At 32.0% G+C, this 17,650-nt stretch overlaps 1 protein-coding gene across 1 annotated transcript; it reads left to right on the top strand.

Annotated features, from left to right (window-relative positions):
• The first annotated feature begins 7,292 nt into the window (after positions 1-7,292).
• ALDH11A3 (aldehyde dehydrogenase 11A3) lies at positions 7,293-11,711 on the top strand. Its single transcript, XM_011085701.3, has 9 exons — positions 7,293-7,636; positions 8,406-8,599; positions 8,699-8,827; positions 9,417-9,536; positions 9,684-9,820; positions 9,936-10,091; positions 10,600-10,978; positions 11,199-11,315; positions 11,397-11,711. Exons 1-9 carry the CDS (start codon positions 7,492-7,494, stop codon positions 11,508-11,510), a joined length of 1,491 nt encoding a protein of 496 aa, XP_011084003.1. The 5' UTR covers positions 7,293-7,491; the 3' UTR covers positions 11,511-11,711.
• The last annotated feature ends 5,939 nt before the right edge of the window (positions 11,712-17,650 follow it).

The raw sequence follows: 17,650 nt of genomic DNA, 5'->3' as shown, positions 1-17,650 counted from the left end.
ACATGAGGATTCCTCCGTTTTGCGTTTCCCGAAAAAGAGAAATGAGAATGACGTTGAGAGAAGAATGTTTTAAAGTAAAGTATGGCGAGTCCCATGCCGTCGGGCAGGAAGGGATAAGCGTGTTCGGGTATTACAGCCCTACTGCACATATCAGAGGCTCCATACTGTTGGGATTGCAGTGCGTACAGTTCCAACTTCCTGGGATATTACCTCTTTCAAAATGATAATATCACTCTTTTTCTTCTCCTCTCTTCCTTGCCCACCAATTCTTTGGGTTAATTGCACTTTTACCATTATAAGGATATACTAATAAGTATAAAATTTTTGGGTAAAAGTATTTTGTCTTCCAAATTATGGTTCGTTTTTTACTGTTGTTTTGATGTAACTTGTAACTCGATTGATGTCCTATTGTGCGAGGTATTTTCCACTTTAATTTCATATAACTCTTATGAATTTGTCTTGAAAACGTGATTCGTTAAGGAGCTGAGGCATCGAGACTTATACGTTACTCAAACTCCTCATCGGCAATCAATGTGCCCGCTTGCCTACTTCACATTTAAACATTTATTTTTATGTTTTAATTTGTCATACTGATTACACGAGTTTTGCAAATTACCACCTCAGACCACTTTTCAGTGGAAAATTTCACCAGAAAGTGGCCACATGCAACATGCATATGTTATTTTCCCCCATAAAAATCTCAAATTTGATTCATTTTTTCACCATATGCAACGCTCATGTTATTACAATAAAAAAAAAAATAAAATTCAACATAAAATTTAACAAACTCATGAGTGGTGCTTTAGAAATAAGAAAGATATAAACATGTGCACTGCATGTGACTATTTTTATGGCACCGAAAAATGGTCGAAAGTGGTAACTTGCAAAATTCATGTAATTGGTATAACAAATTGAAATAAAAAAAAAAAGATTAATGACAAAGTACAAAACAACAATAATTTAAAGGACAAAATGCTTTTTATCCAATTCTTTTCAATAACAATAACTATAATAATAATGAATAAATAAAATAAAATAACAATGTGACCTTGAACTTTTGAAAAAAAAAATTAAAAAGACTTTATTATTTATATATATAAAGTGATAGTAATTTTTATTTTATTATGAACATAAATTACAGCCATCTCCCTTAAGATTGAACATAATTACAAATAACTCTTTATTGTTTAAAAAATTATAAATACTTTCTGATTTGAAAATTGCTCTAACAATGATCATTGAGTTGCATTCCTAGTTTTTTATTCATTTTTTTTTATGGTGAACTGATCAAAGTGTCATTATAATTTTATATATTTTTTAAATTTTATTAAAATATTTTTATAGATTAATGTCTTATTAATAATTTACTTTACCAACACTCATTTTCTTTTTTTAAATATTTTGTTCATTTCTTAAAAAAAAAACACCAAGGATAAAGTAATAATTTACACATTAGCGTTTAACAACTATATAATTATTTGAGATAATTACACTCTCCTCTCCTGAGGTTTGATTTAATTACACATAGAACCCATGTGGTTTGAGAAATTACATCTAGCATTCCTGAGGTTTGCTTTCGTCTAATAAATAAGTCCTACCTTTAGCCAAAATTAACTGAATTTATTGATATTAACAAAAAGAAGAATGAATAAAAATTTAATATTTACCCTCAATTGACTGATTACTTTTACAGGTCAACAGTTTTTTCAATCTAAAACTATCCTTATAACGGTGAAAATAAACCTCTTCATATGCATTAACGCGTAACGTATGAGGGTAATTTGATCATAAAAAAATTATTTGACCTGCAATAAGTCATTAATAAGTCAATTGGGATTTAATATAAATTATTTGTCTGATCTTTTTTGTTAATATCAACAAATTCGGTGAATTTTGACTAACTGAGGGACTTATTTGTTAGACAGAAACAAACATCAACGGTGCTAGATGTAATTTCTCAAACTATAGAGGGTTTACGTGTAATTACACCAAACCTCAGGGGAGGGGAGTGTAATTATCCTTAATTATTTTTAATTTGAGAAATGTATTTGTCAATTTTCAAACAATGATGACGTATTCATGATTATGTTAAACCTCAATGGAGGTAACTGTAATTTATCCTAAAATGAAAATAACTTATAAAAGGATACCCCTAACGGTGTTTCGGTACTTAATCAGACTTAGTATTTTTTTCAACAAATACCATATTAAATTATCACATGGGATTCACTCATCACAATACATAAAATCAAAAAACATATAATGAATGATAGGACTAAGGGATAATTACACTTCCCTCCCCTGAAGTTTTCTGTAATTATACGTACAACCTCTATGGTTTGGGAATTCTACTACCCTTGAGGTTTACTTTCGTTTAACAAATTAGTCTCCTGTTGGTCAAAATTAACTGAATTTGTTGATATTAATAAAAGAACTGAATGCAAATTGATATTTACCCTTGATTGACTTATTACAGGTGAAATAATTTTTTTTTTCAGAACTACCCTCATAATGAAATATATACTTGCTCACGTGCATTAAAGCGTGAAAACTTATGAGGGTAATTTGATTATATATAAATTTATTCGACATGCAATAAATTAGTAATAAGTTAATTCGAGGTAAATATAGATTTTTTTTATTAATATCAATAAATTCAATAAATTTTAACTAACAGAGGGATCGAACGGAAGCAAACCTTAGGAGTCCAGACATAATTTTCCAAAATATAGAGTTCTACTCGTAATTACAACAAACCTCAAGAAAGAAAAATGTAATTATCCCTATAATTAACTATCATTACATTTTTCATCCTATTCAATCCTATTATACTTAATTCTATCACACAAACCAAACCAGCGCATAGAAACCCATTACGTTGTAAATTAATATGTGGGTAGGCAGCAGTTATTTTCCGGCGTTGCTCATTTATATGTAGATTTGTATATTGTAATCTATGTGTAGGTAGGAGAGTGGTTGACATCACCTATGCTGCCCATTTAATTAAGGTATAATTATATTTTTTTTTCTATAACTATAGATCGTTACGATTTTTTATCCTATAACTTATTCTATTTACATATTTACTTTTTTTTTTAAGATAAATTTAGCCCTGAACATCTCACGTTTGCTCTTTTATTGGCAATTTAGTTCTATATTGATAATTTAGTGCTAACAACCTATAATTATATGACCAAAAAATTAGATCTATTCCAGTGTAAAGGAAATCAAAATTATTAATATAGAACTAAATTTGCCAAAAACGGATTAATGTGAAATGTTGAGGACTAAAATTTGTCAAAAAAATAAATAATTAAATATATAAATAGAGTAAATTATAGGACCAAAAGTATTAATAATCTATAATTACATGACCAAAAATATAATTTTACATTTAATTAAAGAATTGTCTTTTTTTTTTAAAAAAAAATAGAATTAAAATCGGTTCCCAACTCCTTCCTACGACCTTTTCTTTTGAAGGTACTGCACAAAAACAGTTGGCTTCCTTAGTTTCGAATTTTGTGAGATCAATTGCATAAAATTTTAGGGTTAATTGCACCTAAATCTTTTTTTTTAAAATATAAAATTATATTTTTCTCTAAAAAAAATTAAAATTTCACTTATGTTTCCTCCGAAAATTCTCCATTACACATAACTATCTTTCGTTAGGGTTTAGATGAAAATTATTACACCATAGAACTTTTTGGCACAAACAACATCGTCATTTTGGCGAAGTTGAGGCCCCGCCTTATGCGTGAGATGTTGTTTATACTGCATAGTAGGTATTATTTCTACTGTAATAATATGTGTTGGTTAGATTTAATTTATTTGATATTATTGATCATTGTTAAATGATTTTTGCTAAATATTAGTATTCGATAAGAATGATTGTAATCGATTTATTTCAATTAATAATAATTCATCGCTCTTACTTCAAAAAAAAAATGGCCACCGAGAGTATAGGGAGTTTTTTTATCCTTTTTCTTTGTGCAAATAATTATAATCAAAATCTAATTATCCCGTCCGGATTTTTATACATGTATTAAGACTCTGAAATTTATATAAATATTAATTTGATTATGTTAAAAAAAAAATAGAATTACAAGTATAACTACATACTACAAAGTTGTCACATTAAATTTAATTTTATCGTAATTTTTAGGATTTAATATATATTACACTCCTGAATTATGCATAAAGTGCACTTATCTCCCAAAATTATAAAATGTAACAACATGTCCCCTTAAAATATGTTTATTACAATCATTCTCCAAAAACATAATTTGAATTATTATGAAAATTTAATTTAAAGTAAACATTACCCAAATTTATGATTTATATAATATGTATGACTAGAATATGTGTAAATTTTATAAATTTACAATGCTTATAATTTTTACATATTCGTTCAGAAATAAATTACATAATTTTTACTTGTATTTGTTATATATATCGAACTATTTTGAAAATAATTATCAATATAATTTTAAAATATTACATCAATATATATATATATACTGTAAAATTTGCAAATTATACATATAATCAATCTATAATATTCTACAACTTTTTGAGTAATGATATAATATATATATAAATTAATTATGTCTATGTGTAATTGAATATAGAATATATAAGTTATATAACATATGTTTTTATAAAATTATATGCACTATGCATATAGTTACATCACAATATAATTTACACATATTTAAGTGTACTTTTTAACATAAATAATTTATTTATAAAATATATTTGCATTAACTCAGCTTGTAAATATTTTTAATATCAAATAATATATAAAAAAGACTATAGATTTTAAGTATTAGTTTTTAAATAAAATGTGATTAAGATTTTAAAGGGTAAATTGTATAAAATCCCCTGTGTTTTCAAAATTTAATTAAAAATTCCTCTGTGTTAAGAAAATAGGGAAATAACCCTCTGTATCTTTCAAAATGTTGCACACTATCTCCTTCCGTTAGGTAAACCCTATTGGCGTTAATTATTTACGGACTTGTCCGTTATACCCTTCTTATATCAACCATTGATCTTCAATTGTTTACAATTAATGGTTCATATTTTAAGTAATTTAAATATATTTCTTTACTTATAATATTTATATATATACTATACATACACTATATATAATATATATTTAAAATATAATATAACTATATAATATATATATAAATATAACACATATATATGTATTTCTAGGAGGTGAAGTGTCGTCTCCAGATTGGACGACGGGAACATCGCCCGCTCTGAAAGGGGTGACCTCGCCCCCTCTTCTGGAAGGGGCAGTGACCACCCACCGACTAGAGAAGAAGGGCGACCTCCGTCATCAGTTACTATAGTGGTTGGCGATAGAAAAGAAGGTAATTTTTTAAATAAAATAAAAATAAATTATTTTTTTTAAGTTTTAAATATTAAATAATTTAAATATTTATTTTAAGTGTTATTTATAATAAAGATATAACTTAAAATAATTGATATTAATTTTTGAATATTTTGAGATGTATTAGTATTCATAAATAAATAGAATATATTTAAGTTAATAATAATTTAATAAAGTTAATAATATACAATTATTATAAGTGACTTAGATATTGCATATAAATTTTTAATTTAAAAAGTGAATTTTAGTATATTAACTGTATTGTATTTTCTAAATTCTAAATTTTAATTTTTATAAAAATTATATACTTTTTTGGTATTCTTATATTAAATTAATATATTTTATAAATAAGCATAATTTATTATCATATATTTGGACTCAATAAATAATTTACATTAATTAAATATATTTAAATAAAATAATAATATTAATAAACTATTTTAAAATGCATTTAAATGTAAACGAAAGGGGCAAAATGGATATTATTAACTTAAAGTAATCCCAAAAAAGGCCAAAAAATGAAGCTCAATAGCACAATAGGCGAGTGTCCCACACTCTCCATTAGTTTCTAACGGAGAGGGGGTCTTTTTGTTGTATTTTATAAAACACAGGGGGTTATTTACTTATTTCTTAACACTTGGGGTTTTTAACTAAATTTTAAAAACACATGAGGATTTTATGCAATTTATCTAATTTTAAAATTACTAAAAGTAGCTTCTGGAGAGATTTTTTAATATAATATATATTTGCGAGCAAAATAAAAAGTATAGAGGGTAAGTGAGAAGGTGCCTTTGTCCTATAAATGCCAAGTTATTTTGTCAGTTTTTTTTGTTATATCATTCGTATTTTCAGTGGCTAAATACGACTACATGCATAATTCATGAGTATAAAATATATTTAATCCTAATTTTTATTACATCTTCTATTATACTTAATATACATATATGGTATATATAAATATTTTCAAACACAATAAATTTCAATATTCATTGTTTATATCTATTATAAATTTTTTCTAAAACTTTTTTAGTAATTATGAAACCATATTTATCATGAATATAATTTTATAAAAGTAAAATTTTATGTTGTTTAAAAATTATATATTTTATATCCAAATACATTGATAAATATTTAAAATATATCATATCTTCACACACAAAATTATTGAATATCATATATTAATTGTATATATATAAATTACAATACATATATGAGCACATTATAAATTCCAGAATAGTATTTACAATATTCTATAAAAAACTTATACACATTTAAATATTAAATGTGTAACAACAAGAAACATAAAAATTGTAAATTTTCAACCAATTATATAAAAAAAATAAGGACTGTAAATTTATAGAGTTGTTAGAGGTTATTTTACTAATTACAAAGATTATATATTTCTAACAAAATTTACTTTATATGAAAATTTTATAATAACACAAAATGGTTAATTTTCATTCAACCAAATATTGTCAGTATTATTGGAAATATTTTGTCATTTTTCAATTTTAGAAGGTGAACGCGACTATAAATATATTCCAACGGTGGAAAGTTTATCTATTCCTAAAATTCGTTATAAAAACTTCAGTTTGTGGACATGTGTACCTTTTCCTCTTTAAAAAAGAGGATAGGCTTTCCTCGTGGACTGTGCTAAGCAGAAACGTGGAACTGCCATCTTTCGATCTCTCAACAAACGACAAAAGACAACTAACTCCACGGTTATCTCGTAAATTCTTGACAAATGCTGTCAAAATTTTGGGTATAGAAAAATATAAATAGTAATATGTCCTGAAATCTGTTTTTTTTTTTTTGTTTTTTACTTTTTGGTTGATAATTGTCTTGAAATAATATTAATAGATAGATGTTGAATTTGTGCAAGAAATATTGATGAATGAAAAAATGTGGCTCACCTTCCTCCTGCTGAAAACAACCAGTATTTATACTCCTCCAAAGCCAAAACCTTTACCAGTTCCAAGAATATCAACTGTTTGCTCCTCATACCATCGTCGCTTTATCTCTCTGAGAAGAGTAGGAAAGAAGTGGAGAGAGGGTGAGTGGGAGTGAGAGAGAGCTGTTTTCAGGGAGTAGCAATGGCGGGCAGTGGAGTTTTTGGCGAGATAATTGATGGGGATGTCTTTAAGTACTATGCTGATGGAGAGTGGAAGAAGTCTTCTTCTGGGAAGGCTGTTTCGATCATTAATCCAACTACAAGAAAGACCCAGTACAAGGTTCAAGGTAAACATGTGTGTGTGTGTGTGTGTATGAGAGAGAGAGAGAGAGAGAGAGAGAGAGATCATCAAAACTTATTTCTAGAAGTATCTCTGCATGTATGTGTTTATAATGTCCATTTGGATGTTATTTTGTAGTTTATTGTTTGGATGGTGAAAACTAGCTCTAATTCAAGTGTTTTCATTTGATGTGTTCTGGGATTGTGGTGGACTGGGACACTTGCATAATCTTTAAGGTCCTGCTTGAGATTTGTCTGAATTCTTGAGTACTTTTGCAAAATGGCTACTGAAATCAGAGTTTTGACATGCTTTTTCATGCCAATTTCCTTTTATTAGCTATGTGAAAAGCCAATTTGATGACATATTTGCTTCTGATTCCAGTTCCCCTGCAAAGAGTAAGAATAGATCTTTTACAAAGTGGCCTTTACTTCTCTTGAACCATCATGGATTGGATGCAAAGGGGGAAAAACATAAGTAGAACCTTGTTTTTTCCGAAAAAGCAGATGAATACTCGGATCTTAATTGCTGTTCGTATAAGTCTAATCAAATTTGGCGCCTTTGCTTTATTTGGAACTTTATCATGTAGATTTGCTGTTGGTGACTGCAAATTTAGTCGACCGATATATCATTTTACTCGTTATGCATCTGTCTCATTTTTGTACAACAGCTACATGTAATAGAATCCCATTGTGTTTTTATGTGAACGTGTTGAATTTTTATGAATTCAAGAAAAGTTGTATAAGTTTTCTGAAGTGTGTTTGCTTAATCATGATCAGCTTGTACACAAGAAGAGGTCAACAAGGTCATGGAAACAGCAAAAGCTGCACAGAAGTCGTGGGCGAAAACCCCGCTGTGGAAGCGTGCGGAGCTCCTCCATAAAGCTGCTGCTATCCTAAAAGAGCACAAAGCCCCTATAGCCGAGGCTTTAATAAAGGAAATTGCGAAGCCAGCAAAAGATGCTGTTACTGAGGTTGTAATTGTTTTCAATCTTTTCTGAAGTGATGATATCAAATGTTTGCTAATTCTTGTATTCGGGGAAAATTAATCTAGTGTTCTGGGGTTAATGCAGGTTGTGAGGTCTGGAGATCTGGTTTCTTATTGTGCAGAGGAAGGTGTCAGAATTTTGGGACAGGGCACGTTCCTGGTATCTGATAGTTTTCCGGGAAATGAAAGAACCAAGTATTGTCTCACGTCCAAGGTACAGATATAAATCCTTGCATCTTGTTTTGCGATTCCCGTTCTGTGAATTTGGATATGGTACAATGTGCTGACTAGAGTTCCAAAAATAAAGAATTTTGATAAAATCAGTATAAATGTTAAGACCTGTGGAGTAAATCTGTGAAACAAGATCTGCTTATTCCTATGTGATCCTAGTTAATTAGTCACAATCGTACTTGTGTTTTATAACAACAATGGGCTAACTTTGAGAGTGATTGCAGTGGAACTCTTGTTAATTTGTGTATGAAGGAAACAGCAATTATTTCAATAAGCACCGAACGATTCTACCAAGTTTCTTTATCCTTTTGCAATAAAATTTACGATTTTGCTTCTTAAACTGATTGTGCTGCAATTGGAATTATATTATGAGACGAAAAGGCAGCTTCCGGAGAGATATGGTGGCTTTATTCTTACTGTGAATATCGATTCTCATTTGCTACTTAATTTACCAAATAATGTGTTGGTCCTACTATTGATGTTATAAATATCTGTTTCCGACTGTTTCTCCTACGAATAATATTTTTATGAAAAAATGATACTTATGGATCTCCGATGACTTCGTTTTGCAGATCCCGCTTGGTGTTGTTCTAGCAATCCCACCTTTTAACTATCCTGTCAACCTTGCTGTCTCTAAAATTGCACCGGCTCTCATTGCTGGGAACTCGCTGGTCCTCAAGCCTCCAACTCAGGTATTCTTGCTCCATCTGAACTTAATTTATGTCACTTACTTCTCCCACAGCTTCTCTGCTGAAACTCAACCATAACTCAAATATGCTAGCATGATTTGATCATTACTTTAACCCAGCCTCATTTCGCACTAAGTCATTTGAACACAGGGTGCAGTTGCTTGCCTCCACATGGTACACTGCTTTCACTTAGCTGGTTTTCCCAAGGGGCTTATCAGCTGCATCACAGGGAAAGGCTCTGAGATTGGTGATTTCTTGACAATGCATCCCGGGGTGAACTGCATAAGGTAAATGAGTGCCTCACTATTTATATTCTTATAGTCCTCGATATTCTCAATCAATTTTTCCTCCTCGCTCCCGTTACTTTCCTGCTTGGTGACAATTTCACTTGCTTTTGCCCAGCTTCACTGGTGGTGATACGGGAATTGCCATTTCAAAGAAAGCGGGCATGATTCCTCTGCAGATGGAACTGGGAGGCAAAGATGCTTGTATTGTGCTCGAGGATGCTGATTTGGACTTGGTGGCAGCTAACATTATCAAAGGGGGATTTTCTTACAGGTAAGAAGTAACAGTTTTAGACCTTTCTGGTACTAGAGAATTATTGTCATGATAGTTGGCTCCGATTATATCCATAGTTGACGGAGGTACTTGTCTCTGTTGCCGAATGTGCTTGTCATAAACCAGATATCTGTCATAAAGATGCTAAGAACTGAAACGGTACAGTATCTAACTTCAATTATGCCTGTAGTGTCTAGCGCTTTGCCCAGTATTACTTTTCTCAACGAATAAAATGAAAAATCAAAGAGTTTCTAGAACTCTAGGTAGGATGAGGATTGAGGATTATCAAGAAAGGAACTTCGGCCAATTGTCTGATTCTTTCTCCGTTCCTTTTGTTTAGAAAGGAAGGGTCCTAAAGGATCTATCTTCCTTTACTGGTTGAATCTGAATGATCATAAAACAAAGCATAAAACTTATGCATACAAACTATAATGTTCCCTCGTCCAATGGAGCTTCTCAATTTCTGTACATATGCAATGCACGTCACTAAAATTGACGTTTATAACAGTGGTCAGAGGTGCACAGCCGTGAAGGTGGTCTTAGTGATGGAATCCGTAGCCGACACTCTCGTCGAGAAAGTGAAGTCAAAAGTGGCAAAACTGACTGTTGGTCCACCTGAGGACGATTGTGATATCACTCCGGTTGTTTCGGAGTCGTCTGCCAACTTCATTGAGGGACTGGTAATGGACGCTAAACAAAAGGGCGCAACGTTCTGCCAAGAGTACAAGAGGGAGGGCAATCTCATCTGGCCGTTGTTGTTAGACCACGTGAGGCCGGATATGAGAATAGCATGGGAGGAGCCATTTGGACCAGTTCTACCTGTAATTAGGATTGGCTCTGTTGAAGAAGGTATTCATCACTGCAATGCCAGCAACTTTGGCCTCCAGGTACTACTACTCTGCCGTCATCTCCTACTTTCTCTTGACAAGTCATTAAGGAAATTCATTTGGTGAAGTGTGGAATCTGACCCAATATTAGACCTTTGCGTTTGTGAGAAGCATTTAACATAGCCTTTTTCCAAGGAGCAAATCTTGAATATATATATATATATATATAGTTGATGAGTGATAATCTATTAAAATTGTCCAATGCTTATTACTTTTTCAGGGCTGCGTCTTCACCAAAGACATCAACAAGGCGATGCTGATAAGTGACGCAATGGAGAGCGGAACCATTCAGATTAACTCGGCTCCTGCTCGTGGTCCAGATCATTTTCCTTTCCAGGTGACTAAGCTAGAGCTCAATAAAATTGCGTCTGGTTTCCAAGTTTATTATTTTCGTGCCGCTTATGGTTTTCTTCGACAGGGCATTAAGGACAGCGGAATCGGGTCGCAAGGCATCACTAACAGCATTAACATGATGACGAAGGTCAAGAGCACCGTAATCAACTTGCCGAGTCCTTCGTACACTATGGGCTAAAAGGATCAGCCTTTGATTTATCTGCTAATTGCTTTAGCTTCTGAGTTGGTTTTAGTTGTAAGCAGAAATAAAGTGTTGTTCATGGCGGATTTATGATGATAATCTCCTTTCTAGGCTTTATTTACATGTATCTTGTATGTATTTGGCTTACTCCTTGTTTTTATAATCATAGAATACTGCAAGAAGTTTTTTTTTGCTTTATTTGTAAGATGACACATTTGTCTTTTTTACATTGGAAATATGGAGGTGTTAAAAATAAAAATATTTTGTCCAGATCAAATGAGAAGCGAGATTGTGTTAATCATATGACAAGTATAATCATATCTGTGAAGTGATTGGTTATTTCATTTAATTATGTGTTAAGTAACCGTATCTTAAGGAATTCTTCCGGCCAAGATAGCTTTCAATCAGCTAAAGGTCTCCCAATTAATTTCAAAACCTTCCAAAATTCGCCTTTTGGACCTTCCTTCTTGAAACATATTTCCGCAGATTTAAGGGCGCGCACGCTTAACCTTTTCTTCTAATCTGTCGAGTATTGATTTTTGGTTTCTTTCTCCCTTTTTCATTCCATCAATCCACTATGAGCTAATGTTAGAATATGATACTTAATTAGGGACATAGGCTACAAAAGATAGCAAAATACCACTTGAAATTATGATAAAATGGGCTCATATCAGCATAGGTTACTAGTAAGTGCACTAGCTATCAAGTAGTATATAAATATCGATCCTACGGGAATTTAAATAAAATAATTACCGAAATTATGACTAATCTGTAATCATTTGGATGATCGAGAATCAAGTGATTATTATGAGTACGAAAAACAATTACTAAAGAGAACAAGATAATCAAAAATATTGGAGAAGAATTGATAATGAAAAAGATGCTATGGCTATAGATCCACTTAATTGATCCAATGAATGCAAAATTTAATAGATTAATCTAACAAGCAAGTTGTTCATTTACTGAGGTTTTCCCAAGTTAATTTGATGTATTCTCTCGAACTATACCAAATCTATTATTAACAAGGAAATAATAGATCTCTCAAATCTAAAACTCGTGACAATAATGCATTAAGATATGAACAACCTGTACAACCAGATGAATCATGCCTATGTGTGTGAATATTCAATTCACTTTACAAATTACCCTATCCACTATGCCAAATTCTCTTCCAATTATCAACATAATTAATTCAATTTAGAGATGATCAGACTCTCAAATTATAAGAACAAGCACAATAATTTGTACAAATATAAAAACAAAGTTGTAGATTAATCTGATAAAAATACTTAAAACATTGTCTCAATTAAGCTTCTCAAAAGCCTTAGCAAAAATTAATTAGTTCATCCTATCTAGATCAAACACAAAAGAAAAAAATATATAAGAACTCATGTAGTCGAAAGTTGGGCATGAACGGTCTGTCACTCCGGTGTCGGATCTTGCTCCTCCACTCCTCCACTCCTCCACTCGTCTTCTCGTCTTTTTCTTCGTGCTTCTCTCCCAATTTTTAGAATTCTCCAGCCAAAAGTTTGTTCTTCCTTCATCTCCTTCTCCCTTTTATACTAGTTCCTAATTATGGTAGGATGAACAAAGAATTTGCCTTTAATCAAACCTTCTATTTCTTTCATTTTTAATTCTATTTCTATCAACCTTCTCAAAATATTTTACAAGGAATAAAGTAGCTCCACAACATGTTTCATATCAGCACTCAACTTAGGAGTCTTCAATTTCCACCTACTGCATGACTGATAGCCCGTGGGCACGAGTAAAAGTAACACCAGTTTTTGTCTTGCTGATTTCTGATAACTTGTGGGTCATGGGTTATTTTGGCAGCGTTGATACTTGGAATAATTTTTTTTCTTTTTTTCCCAATTGGTCTGAATCAATAAGGGTTGTCTACGATTGGGCTGGTTCATTTTTGTAGAAGGGCTTTGGTTTGAAGCAAGTTCAGTAGGTATCACCTTCGGGCCAGACTGAGGTAACGGGTCCATTCCAACACAAGAGCCTATTAGATCCAACTTTGCTGCTACATTTGTTTCTCCTTCTTCAATTACCTCTTTCCCACGTTCGTTCTACTACCTACATGAATCCACTAAAATCTCGTCATGTTCACTTTGGATTCATGACAGTTGTACACCCCAACCTCAGACACCACCTCGGAACCGGCAGTTGAAATCAGCCATGCCATCCCCGCCATCAATTGGCCTCTACCAGAAGTCAAATATCCTAGCACCTCGCCGTCCTTCAGATTTACCCCATGGAGCAGTAGATCTTGAGGAATGTCTGGCTATCCTGTGTCTTGCAAAACCTTGATTCACGTATGGAAAAGTCATTCCCACAAATCAAGATTCCCTTACCCAAGCACCATATTCCGATCCCACTTTTGTAGACAAAGAAGGTTCCTCGACACTTTCGGACAATCTCTCAGAATGTGCCGCCAGTATGTTGCACCAGTAATAGAAGTTGGGAAACCTTTCATAAGTGAACACGACGATCAACTCCCCAGTGACCACTCTCAATCGTAAAACTCACTTCAGAGACAATCTGGTATCCAATTCCACACGAAGTCGAACTGAAGCGCCACACTATTCTGGTACCTCACACATCATCATTAGAATGGGAAGGCCATGAACATGCACTAAAATGGGCACCAATACAGTTCACTGAAGCAGGATTTTCATCGTCGTTGACCATACGCAAAATAATTAAGTTTCTGTTGAAAACCCATGGACAACCCATAAGAGCCCTATTTTGGTCAACAACTTGATTAAAGCGGAGTAAAACTCGATGATCTTCTATCAGACGGACTTCTATCCCCCTCAATGGTCTAATGATTGACATCAACGTACTTCTCAGAACATCATACCTAAATGCCTCGGTGTAAGAAGTTGACCCACCAACAGAAAGACTTGTCGGTTCCTATCCTCTGCCTTGTCGGAACCAGGACATCAATACCTGCCTCTTCATCCTCCGTCATAACCAGCGTTCACTTTAAGTGTTCCAAACTCGTCTCCAACGGATTCCAATGCTGACTAAGTGTAAGCTTTGACCCCACTAGCGAAACCCCTCAGAGAACCTCTTCCAACCCGCTCTCACCTGGCCAAGCAAAACAAACAAATAAACAATGAAACGAAGGATAATCTGGCACACGATTGAACAAAGAAAGAACAGAAGGATACAAAAAGCTGAGTACTAAACACCACTGGATAAAGACAACTAAAATGAGTAAACATTAGAAGGAAAACAGCCTATCAATATTGCAATACCCATGAACTTGGCCCAAAGCCATTAAGCTTCAGTTGGCCCGATGACTTCATAATTGATTTAAAATAATTAATTTTTAAAAACCTGACTATAATGTTTAAATTCAAAATTTTATAATTAATTATGTAGATACAGATTGTAATTAAATTTCACAATTTTATAGTAGGTAATTAGATTTATAATTAATTATGTAGATACAGATTGTAATTAAATTTCACAATTTTATAGTAGGTAATTAGATAACTGAAAATTGCAATGGAATACAAATTTTAGTTTTTATCAAAATATGATCGGGATGCGAGGCAAACACCCCCCAACTTTTCTATTTTATTTTTTTTTATAAACCTATAAATTTTGATGTTTTTTTATATATTGGCCTTCTCCAATTATTTTAGTCATCCCAATAATATGATAATATGAGTCTAAAGTAACAAAGCCTAATATATAAATGAAAAAGTTTGAAGGTATTTAATTTATAATGTACATATAATTGCTTAAGATATGAAAAGTTGCTCTTATTAGACATATCAAATTATTATATTTATTAAATTGAAACTAATCGAATTTCATAAGCAAAAATATTATTTTAATAATTTTTCGAGTTCCTCAAACTTTCTATTCTGAATTCGTCCCTATTTAGATGGGATCTAATTCCAAGTATAATTATTAAAAATGAATCAAACGAGACAAAAGAGAACATTATATTTGCACTTGAAACGCAAATTTATGATTTTTTTATTTTAATTATTTCATTATTTTCAATTTCGCATATTAAATTTATGATTTTTTATTTTAATGAAGTAATAATAATATTAATCAATAAATCATCGGTAATTAATTTATTGCATCAAATAATATTTATTAGTTCATATAGTTTTATACAACTTCTTCCATTGTTTTACGAAAGAAAAAACACAATATTTGTGAAAAAAATATTAACTGAATATAATTTTAATATTATTATTATATTATTTTCAATGACAAGAATTGTATACAAAATTGTTATTATAGATTAGCAACACATTTATACGATAATTTATTAATTGACAAATGAATATTTATTGTTACTCGATCCCACTATACATATATCGCTAATTGTTTTTTAGTACAACTTTAAGAAACATTTGTTATATAATTGCCACTGTCAAAATTATAAAATTTATTACCGTGATAAATCAAATTATTATTTATTTTAAAATTTCACGTATTTAATAACTAAACGATAATTTAAAAAAAAAAACTCGACAAAATTTATTTATTTCTTTTAATTTCTAAAAAATGTCAACATGTCATCCTTCATGGAGTGGAGGGATAATAACTGAAATAATTAAATATGCTCAATGAGTATTCGCAATTTTAAATATAATAATAAATAACAAATAATTGACCATTTCTTTTTCTAAAAGAAGAAATCACAATTTGGTGTCAGGTGTATTACTAATTAAAGAAAATAATATTCCATAATTAATTCACTGACATGACTGCACTCATTCCAAATATGATTGGCCAATCAAACTATTCTCAAATTAATACTACTTAATATTAGTCATCTCCTACTACCCACTTTCAATGCTCGCAAAAAATCCTCCTTTTATATAAGTGATTTTGATAAAAAAAAAAAAGGAATGATTTTTATATTAACCGTGCCTATTTAGAATGGTTGGGGAACAGTCTTGTCTACTTATAACTATTCCTAATATGAATAATTTTTTTAAAAGAAATATAAAATTAATCAATAATTTTTACAAGGAATATTTACAGATGTCTGATTACAAAAACACTGAACTTTCAATCATAATTATTGTCTTCTTCAGTCTCGTATTCCTTGTCAAAGCTATTTTGATCAGACTAGTCATCAGATTTAAAATTCCCGATGGGAGATTGTAAAGTGTAAGTATAATGGGCCAACATTTATATGTACGACCGTATTACCTGTGCGGTGGGAACCTATCCGTGCACTAACCTAGTCTAACATTACGGTGCTTTGCTGCAAAATCGGGATATGTCCGGTCAAAATGCATCCATATCTCTGCATCAGACGGATGGCACATGGATCCCTCCTCCATCTTATGGTTGGCATGCCATGTCATTTGCTCGGCAGCAGCTTCTAATGCATACAACCTCTGCAAACGAGGGGTAAGAGACAGGTACCTAAGAATGGCATACGGGGTCTTCTTGGGGTTAGGATTCTCTCCCTCGTCGGCTTGTACCTAACTTATCCAAAAAACTTGCAGTACTTCAGATTATTGTCATCCTTCCAATACAACATGCAACCTTCTTACATGCATTAATTTTCTTAACAGGTAAACCCAAGTCTCTTATCAACTTTTTCGTACTATAGTAATCGAAGGGCAGGGTGTGGTCCCGGGGTAATATATGATCTGCCCACTAGGATATTCGGTTACATATTCGCTAAGAATTATGGCCCTCGGTCTTTATATTCATCAACTCAACAACAGATGTCAATTGAGATTATGTGCAATCATTCCACAACGACTGCTCAACAGCATACATTATAGCGTAAAATCGATCTGCGAGCCCAGGCACATAATTATAGGGGGCTCGCCGTAATATGAACTAGGCTCGGCATCAGTAGGACATGACCTTGTACCATCATCAGGCACACCATTTTAGTTATAATTAGAAGATCAGAAAATAGGTCCAACGGTATCGAAAACTATCCTCTGCACCCAATCTATCTGCGCCGCATCACCCCAATGCGTACTGGTACCCTCCTCCATAGGAGCAGCGGGAGTTTGCTCCTCCTGCAAAGGGGCACGGTGATGGGCTCAAAGTACTCCTACACCCTCTCCTCGCCATGTGAAGTCTAATTATAATACTCCGACTTAAAATCTTTCATATACAAATTAAAA

The sequence above is a fragment of the Sesamum indicum genome, linkage group LG7 (assembly GCF_026168435.1).
Source record: "Sesamum indicum cultivar Baizhima isolate 11 linkage group LG7, ASM2616843v1, whole genome shotgun sequence".
Taxonomy (NCBI): domain Eukaryota; kingdom Viridiplantae; phylum Streptophyta; class Magnoliopsida; order Lamiales; family Pedaliaceae; genus Sesamum; species Sesamum indicum.
Note: the sequence above shows the minus strand (reverse complement) of the source record. Positions and strands in the feature narration are given on the sequence as shown.